Source organism: Anolis carolinensis, chromosome 3 (genome assembly GCF_035594765.1).
Source record: "Anolis carolinensis isolate JA03-04 chromosome 3, rAnoCar3.1.pri, whole genome shotgun sequence".
Taxonomy (NCBI): Eukaryota; Metazoa; Chordata; class Lepidosauria; order Squamata; family Dactyloidae; genus Anolis; species Anolis carolinensis.
The window spans coordinates 89512708-89538962 of NC_085843.1; the positions used below are offsets into that span (position 1 = coordinate 89512708).

The window sequence follows — 26255 nt, forward strand, 5'->3', positions numbered from 1 at the left end:
CAATATCTTCGGGCACCTGCAGCTGTAAAGGCCCCTCCATGGAGGGTGTAATGTCAGTAAAATCCTCAGCATTATCTGTGTCAAAGTGCAAGTCCTGAAACACTGCAGGCCTTGGTGCCCTGGCTGGCTGGGATCTAACACTCACCTCCAATGTGATGAGAGTCATCATTTTTAATGGGATGGATGAATAAAAGTTTGGTTTCTAGGTGCAAATGTTAGCCCCTGAAGTAGAAGGCAAAGGCCCCAAACCAATCTTTTCCTGAAATTACCTTTTTTTTAAAGCCTTCTAGTAACCCCCCCCCCCTCATTTTAAACCTTTCTGACATTCTTTTGTGGTTTGTACTTGATTAAAGGTCTAAGCTGTGGGAAGACTAAATGTTCAGGTCCCAGTTGGAGAAAATGTGTTAAAGGGAGCTCTGAAGAAATCAATACAGACTAGCTATTTATTACTACTAGAATTATGAATTTTAAGGGACAAAAAACCCCAAGTTTGTAGCAGCCTGGCTCAAACTGCATCAGGCTTTAGTATGTTCTGTTAAAAGTTTTTTGCATCATGTAATTATTTGACCTCTAACGTTGCTGTAGACATAAAGCAGAACAAAAAGACACAAAAGTGCTATAATGTACACAAGTAACAAATAATGAGCAGGTACATAGTCATACTATAAAGAAAATGAAGCTATAATTGTGTACCTTTTACCAGACTCTGTTATGATTGTAATCTTAGCAGTAGCGAAAACAGGTGGCAGCCATCTCCATAACTTCTTTTTGTGGCTCCCAAATCTCACAGGGCACCCCTAAAGCCTGTAGGCTCCTATTTGTCACAGGCATTCCTTATATGATGAATGAACTAAAATAAGTGCTAGCAAGAGCCTGAGGCTCTGTGAAATGGTGGGAGCTGGGTATCCTCGTACACCAGTACAGCAAAATAAGGGCTCCTTTTTGGGTTAATTTTTTTAACACATCCATATCCATAGTGTTCTGCATTCATGTATTCAACAAACCACTGTTCAGGACTCTTGAATAAAAATTGTGTCACTTTGAGATATTCCACAGAGTTTCTGAAAGTTTCATGTGTATCTTCTAAGTATTGTGACTCTTAAGCAAGTTTATACATGTTGTGTAATGTTCCTGCCAGTTATGTTCAGAATGAGTACCACATGTTTTCTTCAGTTTCTGTATTAAGATCACTTCATTGAAGAGGAGAGCGAGGTGCCCTTGTGCTTATTAGCAAAGAGATTTTAAGTGAATGTTTTTTTTTTCTTTGTCTCTTTTATTATAGGCCCTTCAAGAAGACTTAGAGCAGGAACAAGTCAAAGTTAATTCACTCACTCACATGGTTGTTGTAGTGGATGAAGCTAGTGGAGACAAAGCTACAGTTGCATTAGAACAACAACTGCAGGTAACTATTACACTGGCATATCTATCTCAAAGGAAACAATTCTGTCATAATAGAATTTTACATCTTGATTTTGGAATTAGATCAAAATACTCATTTGCTATGCTTATGATGCACATTTAAAATACCATTCCCATATACTGTATATTGCTATTTTTCTATTCAGAAATCAACTGAGCCAGAAAATCTTAAATTTTCATGGATATACACAATATATAGAATATAGGCTATCCCAGTGAACAATGCAATTTCTGTGCTGTAGGTAGATATATGGGACACAACCCTCTACAATTGGCATTTGAACAGAAAAATACTGTTCAAATGGATGGTACTCCAAGGAGAAGTCACATCTCCACCATTCATCAAGTACTAAACAGTGTCATGCTGTCCTTTTAAAAAAATAAAATATATTTGACTATGCAAAACAGTTCCTGCACCTTCAGCTTATGGCTATCTTTAATTGTTCTGTAACCATCTATTAACAATTGCCACCCACAGCTGGAATTCCCTATCACTATAGTTATTCAATTGTTCTGGTTGCTTCAGCATTTGCATCTTGTCAGACTGTTGATATGTGAGTCTCAGAGCAGTGTAATTCTCTTTGAAGTCATGCTAATTTTCAAATATATTTTTTTCATCTTGTTTTGACTCAGTGTAGCATGTGAAGCTTCTTCCAGCATGCAAATTGGGAAATATCATATCAAAGCAAGTGCAAGTCTGAGTGACCTTGTATCATTTGACTTGGCGCTGGCTGCTAGATTTATGGAGAACAGTTCTAAAGATAGATCACAGGGCTTGTAAGCAGAACTGTGGAGCTCTTACTGCAAACGTTATGAACAAAGGATTTTTTTTGCCCATTTTAAAAAGTGGGATTGATTCAAGAATTTAAAAACCTCAAACACCTTTTTTGAGGGAAGTACAATGCATAAACATACATTTGTTCTAAAAAGTAAGAATAATTAAATAGAACAGTAGTACTAAAATGGGAAGCAGTGCATGCCACTTCTATACATGCCAAATACATACATTACCTGGGTTTCCTGTAAGTTAAAAAGGTTTTCCCCTGACGTTAAGTCCAGTCATGTCTGACTCTGGGGGTTGGTGCTCATCTCCATTTCTAAGCCGAAGAGCCGGCGTTATCCATAGACACCTCCAAGGTCATGTGGCCGGCATGACTGCATGGAGCGCCGTTACCTTCCCGCCGGAGCGGTACCTATTGATCTACTCACATTGGCATGTTTTCGAACTGCTAGGTTGGCAGGAGTTGGGGCTAACAGCGGGTGCTCATTCCGCTCCCGGGATTTGAACCTGGGACCTTTCGGTCTCCAGCTCATTGCTTTAACGCACCTCGCCACCGGGGCTCCTGGGTTTCCTGTACTTGTTTTATTTTTATATGATTCATGTGTGTACTTGTTCACTGATAACTGAAGATATAAATTTAGTCTGCTGCAAAATATTTGGCATAAAGATAATGTAAAGTGATAAGTTTGTCAGAGGTATTAGACCTTTTATGGCCCAATCAAACATACAAGTAATTGCCTTTGTTCAGCACCATAGAGCAACAAGAAAATGACAGCAATGTTCTTTTCCATGTATTGTGCTGCCCTCCACTGTCAGAAAGTGAACAGAAAGAAAACCATGCACATGAGTTGAAATATGGTTCTTCTGGCTATAGCATATTGTAGAATAAATGACTACTAATAGCAACCAAAGGCTGATTATTACATGAGTGTTGTTTATAAGCCCTCTGGGTAAACTAGATATCCGTGTACATAAAGCTCTAACTAATTGTGATGGATTTTACGACTATAAAAACAGCTCACTGGACTGTATTTCTTTTTTAAAGTGACCAGAATATGCTTCAGTGAGTTGTATTGCTTAAATAATTTTCTTCTACAAATGGCTTCTATTTCAGAATTTTTTTAAAAATTAAGGTGAGCTCCAGAAAGATAGTTTTTTATCATATCAGAAGCAAATTGAGAATACAGTTATCATGTATTAAAAAAACCACAGTTTTTTTTACCAGAAGTTGGCCACTTCAAATGCCTCTGATGTTGCTGTAACAAGGTCCTCCATTGTGCATGTGGGAGGGCTCAGATTGCATTGGAGTAAGTGGTCTGTGGTTTGCTCTTTTCCACACTCGCATATCGTGGACTCCACTTTATAGCCCAATTTCTTAAGGATAGCTCTGCATCTCTTGATTCCAGAGCACAGTCAATTCAGTGCCTTCCAAGTTACCCAATCTTTCAGCCACTGATTGAGGTTCTGGTTTTTTACCTGCCACTTTTGGACTCTCACATGCTAGGTGTTGCTGCAAGCATCTCTGTAGATCTTAGGAAGCTATCACTTGATTTAAGTCAGTGGCATGCTGGCTGATATCTGAACAGAGGATGGGCTAGAGATGTCAATATCTTGGTCCTTTCAATGCTGGCTGCTACTTCCCAGCAGATATCAGGTGGTGCAACACTGGCTAAACAGTGATGTTGGGCGTAGACATCCTGTGATAATGCGCCATGCTCCCTTAAGAGTCACATGGTGAGATGCATTCCATAATGGGCATGCGTACTCAACAGCAGAGTAGCAAAGTGCAACTTTGATAATGAACTGATAAGATAGATGCAATAAGCTGGCAGGAAGTTATTAGTTAATTTAAAAATAAATTTGGGCTTTTGACATTGTAAAATGTGAATACTGAATATTACATATTAATATCTTGAATATTGAATTTGCTGCTGTTTATAATTTTATTACTTTATCATTGTAGTTCAGTAGCAATAATGATAATTACTTCAGGCTCTTTTGCAAAATAGTTTGATGGTATTCAAGTGTTTTTGGAAAGATTGCAGCTCACTTTCCCCCCAGAAGTATTTAATGCCTATTAACAATTATTCACTGCTTCATTTTGTTTTTTTTAAAGCATTTAGGAAACCGGTGGGCGACAATTTGCAGATGGACAGAAGATCGCTGGTTTCTTCTTCAAAATGTTCTCCGGAAATGGTTGCAATTTACTGAAGAACAGGTGAGAATGGTTTACTGTATCCATTTGTTTGCTCCAAAATTCTTTATTTGTGACTTTATTGAATTGTTTCCTCATTTTAGGGTCTTTTTGATTCATGGCTTACAGAGAAAGAGGATGCAGTCAACAAAATCCATACCACTGATTTCAAAGATCAAAATGAAATGTTGGAAAATCTGCAAAAGTTGGCAGTAGGTTTTTTATATTATGTACTACCTTTTGCGTTAGTTTATGTGTCTGTTAGTTTATGTGTCTCAAATAATTATGTACATTTTGACACAGACCTCAAATAGACTAAGTTTAAAGGAAAATCCTTCAAAATAAAAGGCATGTTTGGATTGTTGGATATTTATGAATTATGGATCATGAATTATAGATGCTTACTATGTCAATTCTTTGTGAAAAACTGAGACCTTCCTATACAATAATACTATCAAAATATTTCTTGCTGCAGCCCATTAATTTAGAAATAGCTATTTATTTGCAGTCTCTGATGAGATTCTTTGAATAGGACACAAAATGTTGCTGTTTTAGGGAAAAACGAACATGCAACATAGGTGTCAGTAAGATTCTTTTGCTGAGACATAGCATTTGTTCATTATGACTGGAACCCTGTTAGTTCCAGCTTGAGCAGACCTGTTGAATCAATTGTCGAATCATGAATTACATATGTAAATCTAACAAACTCAATGGCTCTATTCTAATTGGAATTAGCAATGATTTAGGCCCTATGTAAAAATAAGCCTTACAATGGGCTTGTCATTCATTAATACTGTGTATGCATTTATTTTGAATTTGTATGCTGCCTGTAATAACTTGTACAAGTTGTCCTTAGGTCCACAACAACAATATAAGCATTTTTCTGATGGACCTCTCCAGTTAAACTTATGTCTTTAACTGAAGGACTTTGAGAAAAGCTCCCATAAAGGCTCATAGAATTTTCCTATATATGAACCAGTTATAATTTCTGTGATTGTGCACTTAATTCACTAGGGCAGAGGTGAGCAACTGTGCCATCCAAAAAAAATTATTACCCATATAATCCCTCATCAATGACTATGCTGGCTAGGATTGATAGGAGTTGTAGAAGAGCATAGCCGCCCATTGTTGCTTTTTCTTGGGTTCCAAAAAGGGTTTTTTTAGAAAAGAAAAAGAAACCACATATAAAGAGCAGCCAGGTAATAAGAATTGAATTATGCTGAGGCTTCTTATAGAGGGGACTGGTGTGTGTGAGTTCCAGATTTTTTTGATTTTGCTTTTCTTGATCAAGGAAGATATCATTAGATGATCTTATCCCAGTTACAATGGGATCAAGCAAACATGAGCAATTTAGGTAGTGTCCAGTACTGTAGAAGTTGCCTAAGCAGAAGTTATATCAAGAAAAAAATGAAATAATAAATAAATATTTATCAAGGCCCTAAAAGATGTTGGAAGATTATCTTGGCTGTGCAATACTGACTAAACAGTGGTGGATTTTTAAAAGTTGTTTTGACTCTCATAGTCAGATCTATGTGTCATTCTACTCTTGCCCAAACAGATACTGAAATTTGTGCCATATACATTTGAGAGGCACTCTATGAATCTTTTTTTGTTACAGTTGTTGGTCTGGAATTATAATATGGGAATACAAAATATTATTGTGAATAATTCTCTGAAATTATTATAGTTTTTTCATAATTATCATTATAATCAGACCTTTAGAAGAGAATTTTCTATGACTAAATCAGAAAGATTATATATTTTAAGGATTTTCCCTTTTATTGCTCAAACTAATTAACAGGTACATGGCAGCTGGTTTAAAATCACTGTTAAACGTCCCTGCTGACTCACACAGTGACTACATTTTTAATGTTCATTAAAATATGTCACAATTGGAGATCAAAAACTGTGACCATCTGTCAGCATAACCTTAAGCATACGTTGTTCTCAATAAATTGTGCCCAAACCTATGACCTGAGTAAATTTCCATAGGCAAAAATACACACACATCCACATCAGTTCTCAAAGCTATAGATCAGCACTAGTCTCATGAAAGTGAAAAGGGCAAACACAGACATAGCATTTGAAAAACCTTATCTCTGTAAAGCGAATTTTAATAAAAGAAAGAGGCCAGATGGCATTCTTTGCACCTGTGAATCTTTGACTTTGACTTACATTCCAGATTTTTAGACTGTATTCTAAAATGCTTAATAAAGGTTATACAGTTTAACTAGCATTCATCTGACTAAATTATCTCTATTCTAAAATTTCAAGTATTCTTCTTTCAGTGTGGCACAGTTCTGCTGGAGAGCAATTTATTTATCATAGCCATGTAGAAGAACTTTTAAAAAGCACACGTAGAATGAAAAGCACCTCAAAAAGCATGGCAAGACCCTGTAAGGTGCTCTGAAATGCAGTAGTGTCGAATCAGTGCCCCTTCAACTTTTGGGGGTCATGGACCTATTTGAAAATCTGATTATTTCCTCCCTGCTTTGCTTCTCTCTTATTTGGAAGATACCTTCTAACAACTCCTACCCTTTAAAGTAACTTTTTGACATGAAGAAAATTAAAGATGGCAAGTGTGCTTAGTGGAAGTCAGTAGCAAAACAATGACAACCAAAGAGGTCATTCTCTATTTCTTTTTAAACAAATTTAATTAATTCATTAATCCAATAAGTTACATTGCCATCTTGCATTGATTACAATGAATTACATTTCCGTTCTAAGCAGCTTGAATGAATTTTTAAAGTCTAATATTACATGCTTTGGCATTATGTTATATTACTCCTTTCATCAACTAGAAATCCTAAATATAACCACAACCCAACTGAAACACCAAATTTTGGCTTTGTTTAAAAATGGACAACCTCCCCTAACTGGAAGATAGAATTGTCTGGCCCCACAGCTCTTCAGGGACATCACTCTATCTACTGTGCTTGTTGGAGCTTCTGCCACTGCCCTTTGCACCAGAACGCAGCTGCTTTGTGGCACAGGAGAGTGCCAAAATGTACTGGAGTATGCGGGGTTTCCCTAATATGATTAGAAGTGATATAATAAAATCAGTAATAAGAATGAGACCTTAATCTCGCCATTATGCCATTGTGGAGGGAAGAACATTGTGCCAAGTGTTGATCAGCAAAAAAAAACCCCAGAAATCACAGTCATCACATGATTTCATTGTGTAATCTCTGCAGATCTTGTACAAAGTCTCATGATATTGCAAGCCTCACAAGGGCTGTTTCTACACTGTAGAATTAAAGCAGTTCAACATTACCCTAACTGATGTGATTAAATACTATGAAGCCATAGGAGTTGAAGTTTTACAAAGTATTTATTCTTTTCTGCCAACGCATGCTGGTTCCTCACCATACCACAACTCCCATGATTCCATGGTATTTAATCATGTCAGTTAACAAGGTATCAAACTGCATTAATTCTACAGTGTAGATGGACCCAAGACTTCTTTGCGATTTTTTGTGGCCCTCTATAGCCTACTAGCCTTCTGGGCTGCTATTTCCAGCTAAACCTTCAGCATATAGGGTTTTTGCTGGCGGATGGAACGACAAGAGAGAGGAGGCCAACCTATCACTCCACAGCCTTATGATGATGTGAAATCCAGGTTGGTTTCAATAGGGAAGTATAGTCCTTTAAATTTCATAAACAGCACTTTGAATTCTGCCCAAAAACAGACTGATAGTAAGCGAGGCTGTTTCAAGAAAACAATTATCTGATTTTAGTAATAGCCCTGGGCAGCAGTCTGGCCACAGTGTTTTGGACTTGACAAAGTTTCTGAACAGTTTCCAAAAGCAGTACCGTGTAGTTTGCTTCAATAATCTAAATGGGATGTAATCAAGGCATGTTTCACTGTAATGCAATTTGACTTCTCATGAAACAGGAACAGCTGGCACACCTGGGCATCCAGGCTCAAATCTGAGTAAGACAGTAGACCTAGCTCTGAACCTGATATTTCAAGGGGAATCTAATCCCATCCAGTACAGGCTAGAGCCCTATTCACTGATCTACTTTATGACTGACAAGGAACAACTTTTCCTTTATAGTTATCCCATCCAGAACATATAAAGCCAATTTTCCCTGTCTGTAGTGATTTATCAAATTGTTTCAGAAGTAAAATTTTAGTTCTTCTGTAGCTCATCATAATTCTCAGGCATGTGCTCAAGATCTGAAGTGATATGCTTGGATTTTATTAGAACAAATAGAGGAAAAAAGGAAGACTCAGCATCAATTTCAGTAGAACATGTTGATGGCACCTGCAAAATGCATTCTGCCATTATTTGTTACCTTTTATCAGCCAACAACAAGATGAAAGCTTGCAGCACCAGTGTCCAAAGCTGCAGAAGCACAACATCATTCATCTCCAATATAGTATCTGGAAAGAATTTGTGGTATTATCACCATGCATTACTTTGTCTCCCATTCATATTCATGGATTTGTATGCAGCATTCTTTCCTTTACTTGAATATTATCTCCAACAGAGGTGGAAAATCCTGATTCAATATATTTTGTACAATTAAATTTACTAATCTGACTAGTGATAGGTGATGCTTAAAATTAGTATTAATTTTTACAGAATGGTCAAAGATGCCGAGTCTATTTTAAATATAGCATTTTAGTATTTTAGATAGTAGGCATGTGTGATCCAGGGGAAAAAATGGTTCTAAACTCTCTTCGAAAGTAGGAAGCACTGGTGCTTTGTTTCTAAAGTTATTTCTGAATTTTGAAGCAAAACTTTCTGAAACTTCTGAATCTTCGTATGTACCTTGTTAATGGCAGATGCGCATGTGCATGAAAAGAAAACATTATTGTCAATGGGGAAACTTGAGGGGCTTCTTTCTCCCTCATTTTTTGAGCTATCCTAATGAAACTAGCTACAGTGGTAGAACACATTTACCACTGTTAGCTAACCAAATCTAAGAACATTTGACTTATCCTCAGAGTTTTGGTAAATTTCCAAAGTTTTTATAAAAAAACATTTTTAATAATAACAAAAATCTGTTCCTGGTTTGAAAGTGTTTTTCCTGTTTCATTGGGTCTTCTGGGGCTGAGAACATGTGACTTGCCCAAGATCACCCAGTGGGTTTCCATGGCTGAATGGGGAATTAAGCTGCAATCGCAGTCCTGCTCTCAAACCACTACACAACACCATGCTATCTCAAAACTGGCGGCTGCTAGCCCCAGCCAGGAGGGAAAATGCTCAGGACTTGGTTGCTTTCTATGGGGCTGCCATTATGCCCACGGCTAGCCCCAGCCAGGAGGGAAAATGCTCAGGACTTGGTTGCTTTCCATGGAGCTGCCATTAAGCCCGTGGCTAGCCCCAGCCAGGAGGGAAAATGCTCTTCCCTGCAAACAAAGTTTGGTTGAATTAAAAACGCTTTCTCATATATCCAAAGGTTTTCCGAGATCATTAAATAAATGGGCTCCAATGCTTTGATTTGGAAGGTTAATTCCTAATTGCCAAACCACCTCGGAACCCCATTCAGAACCCAAAATAGATACGATTTTATTATGATTAACAACAATTCCAAGGAATTCGCCCATGCCTACTAGATAGTTGTTTTAAATTATGGACTAAAACCGACAATAGTTTGATCACACTACCGCTATGGAAGCCACTATCTGCCATTAAATTTCAGTTGGTGAAAATGGTGAAAATGTAAATTTCCCATCCCATCTCTTATATAAGACTTTATTAGGAATTATGCACAAGTGTGAAAGATATATAGCACTCTCATTCAAGAGTGGCACAGGCTGGTTAGTAACCAACTGCAGTAAATCACTATGACCAAGAGGTCATGAGTTCAAGGCCAGCCCGTGTCGGAGTGAACACCTGACAATTAAAATAATAAATAGCCCTGCTCGTTGTTGACCTAAGCAACCCAAAAGACAGTTGCATCTGTCAAGTAGAAAATTTAGGGACCACTTATGTGGGGAGGCTAATTTAACTGATTTACAACACCAGATGAGGAAGTACTCCATCAAAAAGGAGTCATCGTCACAGTGGATGATGAAGCAGTAGCTCCTCCTGTGGCCGGAACCGAGCATACCCTCACAAAAGCCAGAAGCTGGGGAGTTAAATAGCCTCTGTGTCTGTCTATCTGTTTGTTGTTTGTCTAATGGCATTGAATGTTTGCCATATATATGTACATTGTGATCTGCCCTGAGTCCCCTTTGGGGTGAGAAGGGCAGAATATAAATACTGTAAATAAATAAATAAATAATTGCCACTGATTTGGAATTCCTAAACCATTGGAGCCTTATTTACGACTTTTTGAAGTCTGTAGCTTTCCTTCTTGAGAGATTTTACCAAAATAAGGCTTATATATAGATATAGATATAGATGTAGATATAGATATAGATATAGATATATAGAGCTTCTGACAAAAGGTCATTTTTAATTTTTGCTTTAAAAAAACATTCAAAAGAAATCCAGTATAACAAAAGCAGGAATATAAAAACAAAAAGGTGCAAGTCTCTATAAAAACTGATCAAATATCCTAATATACGCCCATTTGTTAATTTTGTCTACACATCATTCTTTCAAATGTTGTTAAATCATCTATCCATTGAATCACAGGTAGTAAAAAGACTACCTTTACAGTCATGAAGTGTCAATATTTTAGCAGTCAAAAGGATATGAAAAATCTTGTTCCATTTGTCATTATTTTATTTCCAAGAAACATATTACCATTTAACTGATAGGAGTAGATGTGAAATTGAGCAGGGCATTATGATGAATTACTGCATTAAGTGGACATTTCCAGAAATTAATAAAAGATAACAGGCATGTGTGATAGTATGTAATAAGCTCTGGAAGGCTCCCCCTTCTTTGGTGAGCATTTGCATTCTTTTTTTAAAAAAAAAATCAAGGAGATGAGCTCCCTCCCTTACCTAAAATCTCTTAAAAATACATTTACTCTACAGCACTTTTTGAAAAAAAACCTTGCAACGTATAAATGGAATAATTCCACAATTAACGTTGACCATTCTAGAAATAATATTTCTTTTTATCTTGTTTACTTAATCATATGGTCTCATCTTTACAGTCAACCATCTGTCCAAATCTTGTGCAATTTATTTCCTCAGTTCCCTTTGATCATCTGAGATAAATCCCTGGTAATAATTATACCTAAATAAGTAACAGAATTTGGGCAAAATGTAAATACTGGAGTTCATCTTGTCTCACTCTTGGACCAAGTAATTGAATACCCAGATTTTTTAAAATAAAACTTACTAATCAACTGTATCAAAACTGGGATCTACTAGGACTTTGAAATGCACAACACATGATTATCTACAAAAAGAGGTTTTTTATTAAAAAAAATTCTACACAGACAAGCTGAAATCCATTGATCCTGTATTGTGTCTAACAGCTAAAGGTTCCAAGCACAAACTGAATATTAAAGGAAAAGACACACTTTTTTACAAAATCTTTTTATTCACTTAATTTTTCTTTTTGTCTCTGGCTGGAAGGTTTTTTTATCAGGATCAATGGAGAAACACAGGTGTCAGGTTGAAGCAATGTGTCTGCTGTGAATAATGTAATAAATCTTGAGCTGGGGAAAAATGAAATGTTACTGTAGGTGGTCCTACTCTATCTGACTGCTTAGAACAGGAGGTCAGCAACTCCTCCCTCCCCCCCCCCCCCAATCCCTAGTTTAATATTTCTGAAGAGAAAAACTTAGAGAAAAGGAAATACAGATTAGATGACCTCACAGATATCCCCAGCATGCTAAAAAAGAACAAGACTCTGTAAGTCTGGCCAGCAAAATAAAAATCATAAGAAAAGTAGAGGGTCGTGGAAAAAAGAAAAAAAATCCCTGGATGATTTTGGAGGTTTTAAAGTGGTCTTTAGAAAGTTCAAAATGTTTTTGTTCATCTATGGTTGTTTAATTTGCACCAATAGTTTCGTCATATTGGAAAAATAATTGTATTTTATCTGGAAAATAGAATTTTTAGTTTCAAAACTACTTTATGTCATAAAAGGGGAAACATGTGTCAATACAGGCATTTCTCAATTAATGAAGTAGTTTGGCTTAATTTTTAACAGAAAATTGGATACCAGAGAGATAAACTACATGGAAAGAAAAGGGGGTAAAACAGTAGTTCCTTCCTTATATATATATAAGAGCAGAGTGGGGAAAATGATAACACATGCTTTATTCCACATTAACATTTAAAAGTTTGTTTCATTTGTCTTTCAAATCTCTTTTGAGACCCAATTAGTTTAAAGGTCATGTAGGAAAAGCTGCTTTACAGTTTTCTACTTCGAATGTAGATTAGCAGGGTGCTTACATTAACTTATTTTTTAATATTAGTGGCACAGAAGCCTCTTTTATCAGTCTCATAAAAGTATGTGGTGTTATAATCTATTATTCTAGCAACATTATTCTGTATGCTAAAATATTCTCCCATTGCAAATCATTCATAGTTGGTCACTCCAAGTTGTAATTTATCTGAAAAGGGTATTTTAGGAGACTCTAGACCAATGGTTCCCAAACTGTGCTCCTCCAGATGTTTTGGACTCCAGCTTTCACAATTCCTAACAGCTGGTAAACTGGCTAGGATTTCTGGGAGCTGAAGTCCAAAACACCTGGAGAAGCACAGTTTGAGAACTACTGCCCTAGACCAATGGCCACTGTGTTGCAGTCCAGGCATTTGTATCATCTGTGTACCATCACTGCACAGTTGGTTTTGATTTGTTATATTGTTTCTATGTGTTTGTGTTTGATATCTCTTACTTCCTCTTCTCACAGGGTATTTATGCCCCATTTGCCACTTTGCTTCATGACAAGTACGGGGCCTGCCATTCGCCATCACACGACTCATGGCAGGTCCCGCCCACTTTCCTCCCAAAGTCGGAGGAAGCGCCAAAAGGCACTTTCTTCATGACTACTTGGAGGAAAGTGTATTTTGGGTAGCTCCAACGGAGCTACTCACACTTTCCTCCCCATTTCCCCGTAAGATGGAGGAAAGGGCAGTGGGGCAATGTGAGTTGCCACCCTTTCTGCCATCTTATGGGGGGAGGGAAAGGGTGCCAACCTTGACCTGTCCCCCCTGTGTGATGAGGGGAGGAGAGAGGGCACACAGGGCATCAAATGCTGCCCTGCACACATTTCCTTTCACCAGTGATTGTTGGTGCAATGGCATAGCCCGTCCTCATTTAAAAGAGGTCCTCATTTAAAATGCAGTTACTTTGCTACAGTTACTTTATTTATGTTTTTATTTATTTTGTTTTTGTTTTCATTTTGATTTACTGTATCCATTGTAACAGATCTTGAAAGGAGAACTGGAAATCAAAACACAGACTATGGATCATTTGAAGTCACTCAGCCAAGACCTCCTTTCAGCTGTAAAAAGTAAAACTCTCTCCCAAAAGCTGGAAGGATGGCTAGAAAATGTGGCTCAGCGTTGGGAAACTTTGGCAGAGAAACTGGAGAGCAGTTCTAAGCAGGTTTGTCATAGCCATTTACCCTGTCAACAAATGACAGTCAAATCATATGCCTGTGAAATGACTAAAATGCAATTGGTGCAGTTTCAAGTCTTTTTCAGTCTGTTTTTCTTAAAGACATGACATTCTTCTCTAGGCTATAAAAAACATGTGTGAATTGTAATTGGTCATGTTGTGCCTACAGTGTTATCTATTTTGCATCTCCAATCTTTCAGGTACTGTGTGTAGTACTCTAAATACCTTTACCCTTCACTCAAGTGAAGTTCTTTTTTTTGTTTTTCTGACATAACAGAATGACAAAATTGATGTAAATTGACAATAGGGGATGCATCTACACTATAGAATGCTGATTGACACCACTTTAACTGTCATGGTTTAATGCCATGCATTCATGAGAATTGTACAAGGTCTTAGCCTTCCCTGCCCAAGTGTGATAATGCCTGACCAAACTACACTACCCAGTATTCTATAGCATTAGCCATGGAAATTAATGTGGCGTTAAACTGCATTAATTTTGCAGTGCTGATTGTGATAATTTATTTGCATGAATGTATACACTAATGTTTCTTGTTAAAGAAACTAATGGAGAGGTGCTTCTTGGTTGGACTGGATGGCCCATGAGGTCTCTTCCAACTCTACCATTCTATGATTCCATGAGAGCTTGTGATCTCAAAGTGTTCATTCTAAAGGTTACAAAAACAGTTGGATCTTTCATCAAGCAGTAAAAGTTATTTACTTAAAGGAAAAAGGTGGCATAATTGAAAGACAGAAAGGCTAGAAGGCACACTAGCAGTGTGGAAAGGGGAAACTTTTTGTGCCATTGACAGTTGGAAAGATTTGCTGGCTCTGTGCCACCAGTTTTCCAAATGCTTGGCTATCTAGTGAGAATGACCAAAATATTTGGGAATAATCCCCACTGAATGCAACATAATTTATTTATACCATGCATAGGACCTTGTCATTTATTATTCTCTTCTAAATTGTGCGATTGCACAGCTTGTAATTGGATTTCATAATTAAATCATATTTGTAAAATGTAGTAATGAACTGGTACACCTGTACTCAACAACTCCTCTGCTTCTAGCCAAACACTGAATCTTTCATTCAGTCTTCTTTAGTATTCCTTCTAATTTAGCTGGCATTTATTGAATACATTGGGAGGTGGACTAATGAACATGATATAAATGAAAGGGAGGGAATCATGGTTGCAGTGGGCAGTTAGTAATCAATTTGGCAAAATGTAGTGAAAATGGTCATTTACACTTCACAGGGGATTCAATTATAAGAAATGAGTAATAATTGTTATGTAGTTTGTTAAATTTAGAACCAATTCTGTGGTTTTCACTGAGATAAATGCCCTCTCAGTTGTTTCCTAAAACATCGCTGTGCAGTATAGTACAAAGAAAACTGCAATAGCTATTGCAACACAATATTAAATATGTATAACCAAAAGGAAATCCCATTGAGTTTAGTGTGGATGACTGCTGTTTAAATTGATGTATTTGTTGTGTGCCTTCAAGTCACTTTTGACTTATGATGACCCTAAAGTGAGCCTATATTGAGGTTTCCTTGGAAGGATTTGTTCAGAGGGAGTTGCCTATTCCTTTCTCTGAGGTTGAGAAAATGTGGTTTACTCAGGATTGCCCTGTGGGTTTTCATGGCTAAGAGGAGATTTGAATCCAGTCCTCTTGTGTCATAGTTCAACACTCAAACAACTACACTGTGCTAGCTCAAACAAAAGAAGCTTCCATTCTTGGAACTGAGACTTTCTGAAATACCTTCGTTTCCTTAAGTCTAATGCACCATTGAATCTAATGTGCACCTCAATTTTCAAAACTCGGAAATGCAAAAAATTATTTATCATATTACACAAATTTAATTTTGGGAAGGTAATTTAGTCAAAAAAGGTGAGCATTAGAATCAAGTAAATATGATATTTCCATAGCTGAACATTGAGCAAGGGACACAGCAATGTTACGTGTTGCGATTAAACTTATTAAATTATCCCTCGTATTTAATACTACTAAGATTACTGCTCAGTGGTTATTAACAACCGAAAATGAGATAGGCATCTCTGATACAAGCCCAATAAATAATAGATTTGTCAAAAAAAATTTCTGCCCTATCTGTCTCCTAGAACGAGAATTCAAATGAGCTAATATTAATTTTATGGTTTTAGTGATAGTTAATTTAAATAACTGTATTAAATGATAAATTTAATTAGATACATTAGTGTTGTGATATTTTTGCCTGACAACTTATCTCCAATTTGGCATCGGTGTATAGAAAAAAAATGCACTATCAGCAGATGTTCAGCAGATGAGAAATCTATGATCAGCTGTTTCTTCAGAGAATGTGTGAGATCTTAAGGACAATGAACCAGTTTTAGTGGCTGAGCATTTCTCACATACAACATTTTTGTTTGCTATAGGCCTACTAGGCATGAGCAATCCATGAAAAGAGTGGTTCAATACTCACTTCAAAAGTAGGAGGCGCTGGCACTTCATTTCTAAAATCATTTCCGAATTTTGAAGCAAAAAAATTCAAAACTTTCCAAAACTTCCAAAACTTTGTATGTTTTATTATTTATTTATTTATTTCAATCATTTATACCCTGCCCTTCTCACCCGGGGGGACTCAGGGCGGCTTACAATTGGCAATTGATGCCGTTACACTGATATACAATGAACTAAAACATTAAAACAGTTAAAACAGTCATAAAATACAATATATAAAGTTTAAAACAATGCAAAGTGCCCGTGCCATTCCTTATGTACCAGACCTTATGCAAGAGCCGTAATTCAGACCGCGTTGAAGCCAACACATGCTTATTCTTCGAATGCCTGCATACATAGCCAGGTCTTCAGTTTTTTTCTGAACCCCAAAAGGGATGGGGCCTGCTGAATGTCACTGGGGAGGGAGTTCCACAGCCGGGGAGCCACCACCGAGAAGGCCCTGTCTCTCGTCCCCACCAGCCGTGCCTGTGAGGCAGGTGGGACCGAGAGCAGGGCCTCTCCAGATGATCTTAAGGTTCTCGTGGGCTCATAGGGGAAGATACGTTCGGACAGGTAAATTGGACCAGAACCGTTTAGGGCTTTGTAGGCCAAGACCAGCACTTTGAATTGGGCTCGGTAGCATATCGGCAACCAGTGGAGCTGGCTTAACAAGGGAGTAGTATGCTCCCTGTATGTCGCCCAGTTAACAATCTGGCTGCCGCCCGTTGTACTAGTTGGAGCTTCCGGGCCGTCTTCAAAGGCAGCCCCACGTAGAGCGCGTTGCAGTAATCCAACCGGGATGTGACCAGAGCGTGGACCACCGTGGCCAAGTCAGACTTCCCAAGATACGGGCGCAGCTGGCACACAAGTCTGAGTTGTGCGAAGGCTCCCCTGGCCACCGCTGAGACGACCTGGGGTTCCAGACTCAGCGGTGAATCCAGGAGAACCCCCAGACTGCAAACCTGTGTCTTCAGGGGGAGTGCGACCCCGTCCAACACAGCCTGTAACCCTATACCCTGTTCAGCCTTACAACTGACCAGGAGGACCTCTGTCTTGTCTGGATTCAATTTCAATTTGTTAGCCCTCATCCAGTCCGACACAGCGGCCAGACACCGGTTCAGGACCTGAACAGCCTCCTTAGTGACAGGTGGAAAGGAGTGACAGAGCTGGACATCATCTGCGTACAGATGACACCGGACCCCGAAACTCCGGATGATCTCTCCCAGTGGCTTCATGTATATGTTGAACAACATGGGGGACAGTATTGAACCCTGCGGGACCCCACAAGTCAATGGTTGTGGGGCCGAGCAGTTGTCCCCCAATGACACCATCTGGGATCGACCCTCCAGGAAGGACCGGAGCCACTGCAGAACAGTACCTCCAAGCCCCATCCTCGCAAGGCGCCCCAGAAGGATACCGTGATTGACGGTATCGAAGGCCGCTGAGAGGTCCAGCAGAACCAGCAGGGACACACTCCCCCTGTCCAGCTCGCGGTGTAGATCATCGACTAAGGCGACCAAGGCTGTCTCGGTACCATGCCCCGGCCTGAAACCAGACTGTGCTGGATCTAGAAAATCAGTGTCAACCAAGAATGCCTGGAGTTGCGTGGCCACCACACGTTCCACAACCTTGCCCAGAAAGGGGAGATTGGAAATAGGCCAATAGCTATCCAATTGAGTGGGGTCCAGTGATGGCTTCTTCAACCGCGGTTTGATCACAGCCAATTTAAGGCTCACTGGAAATATGCCATCCCGAAGGGAGGCATTCACCACCACCTTCACCCACTCGGCCAATCCCCCTCTGGCTTCTCTCACCAGCCAGGATGGGCAGGGGTCTAGGATGCATGTGGTAGCCCTCACCTCTCCAAGCACCTTGTCCACATCCTTGAGCTCAACCAATTGAAAAGAATCCATCAAAATGAGACAAGCAGATGCTCGTGTTACATCCCCGGAGACTGCCGTTAATATGGTGTCAAAGCCAGAGCGGATCAGAGAAACTTTGTCCGCAAAAAACCGAGCAAATGCTTCACAGCGGGCTGCCGAGCTGTCAGGGATCCCGTCTTACGAGATGGGATTTAACAAACCTCTAACAACTCGAAACAGCTCCGCTGGACGGTTTTTTGCAGACGCAATATTAGCTGCGAAGAAAGCATTCTTTGCAGCATCTATTGCCGCGGCATATGTCCTTAGGTAGGAACACAGCCTGCACATATATCTGTTTCTGCTTTCCTATCTCTCTCTCTCCCTTGAGCACATCCCTCTCCTTTCCTTTTTCTCTTCCATGTGTTGCATGCATATATGTCTCTCTCCTCCCCCTCCCTCTGACCTTTATATATTTGTGGTCACATAAATATTTCTTGGGTAAAAGGGGTCACAAGTTGAAAAAGCTTAAGAGCTGTGGTCTAGTGATCAAGCTCACTGCCTGTTTGGTCTGGATTGTCTTTGCAGTTGAGATAGTGATACTTTTTAAATAATCAGGGGGGAGGGAGATAAAGGGCTTTTTCAAGTTTCCCAAACTACCAATGAGGAGATTTCTCCTCTAGATCACTAAGTTACACACAAGAACATCACATTCTAGCTTCTGAGTGTCAAACTCAACATTAATGGAGCTGAGATTCTTTGCATTTCATCCTTTTGTACACAGAGATGCAAACTTCAGTGGTTAGAATTGCAAATTAAGCCTACATTTACTTCTCATTGACCGTTACCATACAAAGAATGCTTGAATGTAAGATATAGATATAGGAAAAGCATATGTTTTGGCAAGCATACATCTTTCATTACTTAAGGGAACATTGTTTTTCATTTTCATATCAAGCATATAGTCTGGTTATCCGGCAGGGAATCACTTTGCTTTGGCTCGAAAAGCTAATCTTTTTGCAGCAAAGCAGTCATTTTGTATGGCTTGGTGTTTTCCCTCGAGTTCACTAAAGTAGGCAGTTGACTGTCTTTTTACAGCTTTGTGGTGCTACAGTTTTCTTGAACACAATTAGTGCAAACTCAGGTGCAAACCTTTTAAAATTCCAAATTGCTGAAGGTAGAACTTTTTAAAACTCCAAATTTGTATTCCAAATCTATGTATCTCAGGACTGTAAAATGCTTTTCATGGCTAGGGAATGATGAATCAGAGGGGAGCAGAACCCTTAAAAACTTTGGTTTATAATCTCTAGCCAATCTGAGTTGAATCATGGGTGATTTTCCATTTTGTATACTTTTCATAGAAGATTTATATTCTCAACCATTCTCTGTCTCAGCAATATCTTTCACTAAGAAGACAAATGACATATTGAAATTAATAGTTGACTTTGCTTTTCAGCCAACAAAAAGAGAAATGTAATCTAGCATACATTTCTCTTTATGTTGGCTAAATTATCTTTTTATTGTTCTGAAATACATGCCATATAGTCTTCAGTCATTTTGACTGACATTTTGGATGCTTAGTAAGTAGCAGAGTATTTGAAGAATGAAGTCGTGTTCATCCCCTTATATTATCTCTTTTTTGCCATATAGCATGATCTGTTATTTAGTTTTAAATAGAAACAGAACTTCACATGAACTAAAATAACTAGAGCACTAAATGATCACATAACATGGCTAAAATGATGAGGCCCTTTAGCTTGTTGTTGTTGTTGTTATTATTATTATTATTATTATTATTATTATTATTATTATTATTATTGAGAGCCCCTGATGGTGCAACAAATTAAACCCTTGTGCTGGCAGGACTGCTAACCAAAAGGTCAGCGGTTCGAATCCGGAGAGCGGGATGAGCTCTCTCTGTCAGTTCCACCTTCCCATACGGGGACATGAGAGAAGCCTCCCACAGGATAGTAAAACATCAAATATCTGGGCATTCCCTGGGCAACATCCTTGCAGATGGCCAATTCTCTCATACCAAAAGCGACTTGCAGTTTCTGAAGTCTCTCCTAAGATAAAGAAAAAATCACCATCATCATCATCATCATCATCATTTTCATCATCATCATTTTCATCATCTCTTCTGAGACCACAAAAGCATGAGGGCTGTGGAATGAGTATTCCTATACTCTTCTTTTGAAGCTTATCTCATTTGCTTTGTTCTTGAAGGCAAGATAATGTTGCCCTCTTCTTGAGGGAAAAAAGAAATAATCTATAGCATGGAGACTGCTGTTTTCCTTTGACTTGCATAAATAGTAACTTCATCATTAAAACAAATGAGTAAAGGTCATTTTAAAACACACAAACAATTAATTAATTGCTTGTGTGTTGTGATGGAGTCTTCAAGTAGAGATCCTACTAGTTGTATTAGAAGAGGCAGGAAAACTGCTCATGAGCAAGACTCTGATGAGGAGCAACAAAGAAAGAGAATCTGGGAAATACTTATGGAGCCCTCTGATGATGATACCTTTGAGGGCTTTGAAGGGGATTGTGGGACTGGGAGTCAGGAGGATGGGATGTCAGACTCTGGGAGTGAGATGATGGATTGGACTAAGGTTCAGGAAATCCAGGAGATTCTTGAGGAGCCCACAAGCAGTGGTACATTTGAGGGATGGCACGGAGAAGATACAGATGGATCCTGGGGAGTTATGGGCTTGGATAGAAGGTGGTCTGGCTGGAGAGATCATAGAAGGGCTGCAACTGGAGGTGGGGCATTGGGTGACTCCAGCTCTGATGAGGATTTGCAGCAACCAGCTGTGGATGGGGCGTTGGCTGGCTCAAGTTCAGAGGAGGATTTGTAGATAAAGTAAGTTTGTTGCTAATGTAACTTTGCAATCAGCAAGGTGTTTTGTTGGGCACTTTTCAGGATCTCTGTTTCAGAAGACGTGTTTGGAAGACTGCTTTGGGATGTGTTAACCTGGGTTTTTAGTGGCAACAGGGGCTGGCATTGTGTGGGTTTGCGCTGGATTATCTTGTGTTGGTTTTATGCATTAGCTGCCGGCTTGCCTCCGTCGCTTTGGCTCTTTGTGTTTACCTTGGACTGGAATTCGGTGATTGTGACTTATTCCTGATGACCTGGACTGGAATTCGGTGACTGTGACTTCTCCCTGATGACACGGACCGGATGTGGCAGCTGTGACTTCTCCTTTACAACGTGGTTTTGCTTTAGCAATGTTTTGGGGCATTGTATGGCCGTTGGTCACTGTGGGCTATTGCTGGTAGCTTTCATGTGTTTGTTTAGCTCCAACCAGCAGGTGGAGCGAGTTTCCAGCCTTTTCAACTAAGTTTGTTTTAATCTGGATTATTTCCCAGGATAATCCACATTATATCCCAAGTTTGGGTTGTTTTGAGTTCTTTTTGACATTGTTACCTCACACTGAAGCGAAAGTGTTTTGAGCCTCCTTTTGGTTGTTTCTTAGGCTCTTTTGTGTTGTTTTTGCAATAAACTGAGTTGTTTATATTGGCTGGCGTCTGACTTGTAACATTGTGAATATGTGACAGGGTCATTTTCAGCTAGATATCTGAATAATATGAAACTTCTCTACTGGTGTTGAAAACTTGTGAAGTAAAGAATCTGTGTGTGTGTGTTCATTCTTTACAGTACTTTATTTCAACAAATGGAATATCAGAGTTTTCTGCTCTTTGGTTGACTTGAAATATAAAGTCCCCCCAAATACAATCTATTTAGGTTAGGTCCTGATTTTGATATTGACTTTTTCATATGTCTTATTCATCTAGTATGAGTCTGATAAAACAATTTGGCTTCAGTTCAATACAGTGTTGTTTTGTTCTGAAGGTCAAACTGTGAACAAGCAAGAGCAGTTTCTCATTATTTTCTATTGGCACTCCAAACAGTCTTTATTAAAAGTCTTTCAAGCAATGTGTGACCTCTGTTCAATACTTTTCACAGATTTCACAGGCTGTTGCTACCAGTCAGACATCTCTAACACAGACAACAGTAATGGAAACTGTAACTATGGTGACTACAAGAGAAAAAATCCTGGTTAAGCATGCTAAAGAGGAGCTCCCGCCACCTCCACCACAGAAGAAGAGGCAAATTGTTGTTGATTCAGAAATTAGGAAAAGGTGAGATCAAGGAAAAGAAACTTTTTTCTCAAAAAATTGTATTTAAAAACAATTGCAGATTGCCTATGCTAAGGGAATAGGTGGATGCTGTTATATTCATGTTCAGAGTGCATCTTTAAGCATCACACAGGTACCTGGTTGACTACCATGAGAACCAATTGTATACTTTATATATTTGAGAGCCTATTTAATTTTATAATGGGTGAAAGATGAATTAGTATTAATAGTAAAATAACAAAAATAAGCTGATTGGATTTTTTGGACTTTGATTCCAATAAAAATGAGCATGTTGAAATGATAACTGGGATTTTGTAATCATAAGACAAGATGGCCTTCCAGATATTTCTGGAATACGGCTACCATTATATCTCTTTGTTCTGGTTAGGTCTACTGGGAATTCTTCTCCAGAAACATGTGCAGGACCATCTAATCCCACATTTCCTAACCAACACATAAGAGTTTAATCATATGAGACAGGGAAATTGCAAATACTTCAGGACAACAGCTTCTTTGCCTTGGATTTATCACCCACCATTCTCCCAATGATAACTGGCCTGGAAAATGTTTCTTTTATCAACATAAGTAATCCATGAATTATTCCCCCCTTTTTAAAAAAAAATGGCTTCCACTGAAAGAGCAGCAGAAAAGGAGCAATGTTGTATGATAACTTCAAAGCTAGGATACTGTTGCCCTGCTGATTTGCCTGCCTTGTGTGATAAGCTCAAATGTTTCTTCCATTTACTTTTGAGAATTTTCATTATTTTAATATTGTATTTCTCCCAACACTTTCTTCAAACTGATGTTACAAAGGGTCAGTAATACATTGTCAAATTAAGTAATTCCTAGGATTACAAGGTGAAAGGCAGTAGGTGTTACATCATTCTTCCCTGCTGAAGTGAAGAACATCTATCTCAGTAAGCTAGCTAAAGTATATAGGGAAAAAAGTAAAAGAACAGTAGACAGTATGAATCCTTCCTTTAGAAAGGTTAGTGAGTTTTTCCTGAATGAAAGGAAAAAATAGCAGTGTAGAACAAGTGCCAAGCTGACCCAGAGTGAAATTACTATGTTAGATAATGATACAATATATCTGAAAATTTATATTCACAATATGCCAGTCATGGTAGTTCATAAATGCTGGATGATGGGGAGAAGGCTTTTTAGAGAAGCTTAACTTGCATGAGCTCACAGCAGGCTGTGTTTGAATCCTAGTACTGGAACAATTAGAGCAATTAGACTGCTCTGCTGGCATCCTGATTATTAAAGCCAAATACTATGGTCCACTGTGTCAATTTTGTCATGAAGTTTCACAACTAGTAAAGCTAATATGGTTTTGCTTTTCTTAAACTCATTTTTCTGTAACATCCAGTACAAAATATCCATAATTTACAGGGCTTTGCACAGCAATACTACTTATATCCAAGGACCTATCTTTTGCTACAAAAGCTTCCACAGCTAAGAACAGCTCTGGACATGACAGAAAACATCATCAGCTGAATGCAAAGTGAATTTCATATTCTGCTGTCAGTGTTTCTCAGTAATGCATTCACAGGAAAACTTTCATGGAGGAATGTGCTGATTTTGGAAGTGGATAAAGCCTCCCCTGTAAATACCATCTACAAACGTGTTGCAAACAGAATGTAGAATGTGTATTTGTGATGCCTCATGGGCCTTGTAGTCCTGTTCCTAGTGCCATCGTGGCAGATGAAGACGAAAACATGGGGTTTTCGCTGGTTCAACAAGAGCCGGAATCTTTTCACCTGTCGGATGTTGATGTTTGTACCCAAGAACTCAGTAAAACAGACCTTGGGCATTCCTCTCCTCCGTTCCCTAGGAGAGAGTCCTATGCTGCAGACAGAGGAGTGAGGGAACAGAATCGCAGGAGTTTACGGATTGCAGCCAAACAACAGGCTGATTAGACCTGCTTCCCTTGGGAAATTCTAAGGAGTCTTGCATCTGGACAAAGTTGGGTTTCGCTTCTCGTTCTCTAGGGAAAGAGGTTGTTGGCGGGAAAACGAGACCCCAATATAGGTGCCTGACACGGGAGAATTTTTGCGGAGTCAACAGAGCAGCTTCAGGAGTAAGATCGTGTGTGGACTTCGTAACCCCAGTTCCTTGCTTCCCGGATCAAGTATTCAAGATTTGCCTTGCCTTGTTTTATCCACGGATCTTGTTCCAAGAATCATTGTTGCCTTGTTCCTAGTCACGGACCTTGTTAAAGAATCAAGATTGTATCCAGCCTTGTTGTCAAGCTACCTTGGACTCCTAAGACTCTGGCATTTCCCCACACTATTGCTTGGCAATAGTGTGTGTTTCGGTTTTGGATTAAAACTTTGAACTCTAATATCATTTATTGGACAATATATTTTTGGACTATATTTGACCTTATTTGAAAGGTCTGCCTCTGAACTATATTCTTCACTTGTTTTTATTGCTTTTATATATTTACTTAATAAAGATATTAGATAGAGATTGGCCTCCGTGTATGGTTCTTGGTGCCCTGCTGCCTCGGGTCTGACAGTATTAGAGTTTCAAAGAAAGCTACATATCCAAGAGCTGCCATTATTTTCACTTATGCTTTGGATTCCATTTGATCTTATTCTCTTCTGGACGTCCCTAAACAGCAAGTATAGGAAATCTCACGATCTGACAACCAATTTATGTTGTTGCATGCCTTCAAGTCATTTCTTTTTCTTCTTCATTCACTCAGTCATTTCCGACTCTTCGTGACCTCAAGGACCAGTCCACGCCAGAGTTCCCTGTTGGCCGCCACCACCCTCAGCTCCTTCAAGGTCAAGCCAGTCACTTCAAGGATACCGTCCATCCATCTTGCCCTTGGTCGGCCTCTCTTCCTTTTTCCTTCCATTTTCCCCAACATCATGATCTTTTCCAAGCTTTCCTATCTTCTCATGATGTGACCAAAATACTTCAGCTTTGCCTCTAATATCCTTCCCTCCAGTGAGCAGCCGGGCATTATTTCCTGGAGGATGGACTGGTTGGATCTTCTTGCGGTCCAAGGCACTCTCAAGATTTTCCTATCTTCCTTCGCTCATCCTTTCTTATGGTCCAGCTCTCGCATCCATAGGTTACTATGGGGAATACCATTGCTTTAACTATGTGGACCTTCATTGCCAGTGTGATGTCACTGCTTTTCACTATTTTATCGAAGTTGGCCATTGCTCTCCTCCCAAGAAGTAGACGTCTTCTGATTTCCTGGCTGCAGTCTGCATCTGCAGTGATCTTCGCACCTAGAAATACATAGTCTGTCACTGCCTCCATGTTTTCTCCCTCTATTTGTTAGTTATCAATCAGTCTGGTTGTCATAATCTTGGTTTTCTTGATGTTTAACTGCAACCCAGCTTTTGCACTTTCTTCTTTCACCTTGGTGATAAGGCTCCTCAGCTCCTCCTCACTTTCAGCCATCAAAGTGGTATCATCTGCATACCTAATCCAGCCTTGGATTCGTCAAGCCCCGCACGTTGCATGATGTGTTCTGCATACAAGTTGAATTGGTAGGGTGAAAGTATACAGCACTGCTGTACTCCTTTCCCAATCTTGAACTAGTCTGTTGTTCCGTGGTCTGTTCTTACTGTGGCTACTTGGTCTTTATACAGATTTCTCAGGAGACAGACAAGGTGACTTGGGACCCCCATACCACCAAGCACATGCCACAATTTCTTATGATCCATACAGTCAAAGGCTTTAGAATAGTCAATAAAGCAGAAATAGATGTTTTTCTGAAACTCACTGTCTTCCTCCATTATCCAGTGGACATTGGCAATTTGGTCTCTCATTCCTCTGCCTTTTCTAAACCCAGCTTAGACATCTGGTAACTCTCACTCCATGTATTGCTGGAGTCTGCCTTGCAGGATCTTGAGCATTACCTTACTGGCATGGGAA

General features: G+C 39.1%; 1 protein-coding gene across 14 annotated transcripts in view; it reads left to right on the forward strand.

The window, feature by feature from the left end:
• dmd (dystrophin) overlaps positions 1-26255 on the forward strand; it is a 1684732-nt gene that overhangs the window by 678185 nt on the left and 980292 nt on the right. For all 14 annotated transcript variants that reach the window (XR_010004953.1, XM_008107345.3, XM_016992722.2 and 11 more), the window contains 5 exons: positions 1283-1402; positions 4317-4418; positions 4499-4606; positions 13685-13864; positions 22183-22358. Coding sequence is in view for 13 of the 14 variants with exons in the window: in XM_008107345.3 (XP_008105552.2) it covers positions 1283-1402; positions 4317-4418; positions 4499-4606; positions 13685-13864; positions 22183-22358 (686 nt within the window). In the remaining variant the exon portion in view is untranslated. The remainder of the gene's footprint in view (positions 1-1282; positions 1403-4316; positions 4419-4498; positions 4607-13684; positions 13865-22182; positions 22359-26255) is intronic.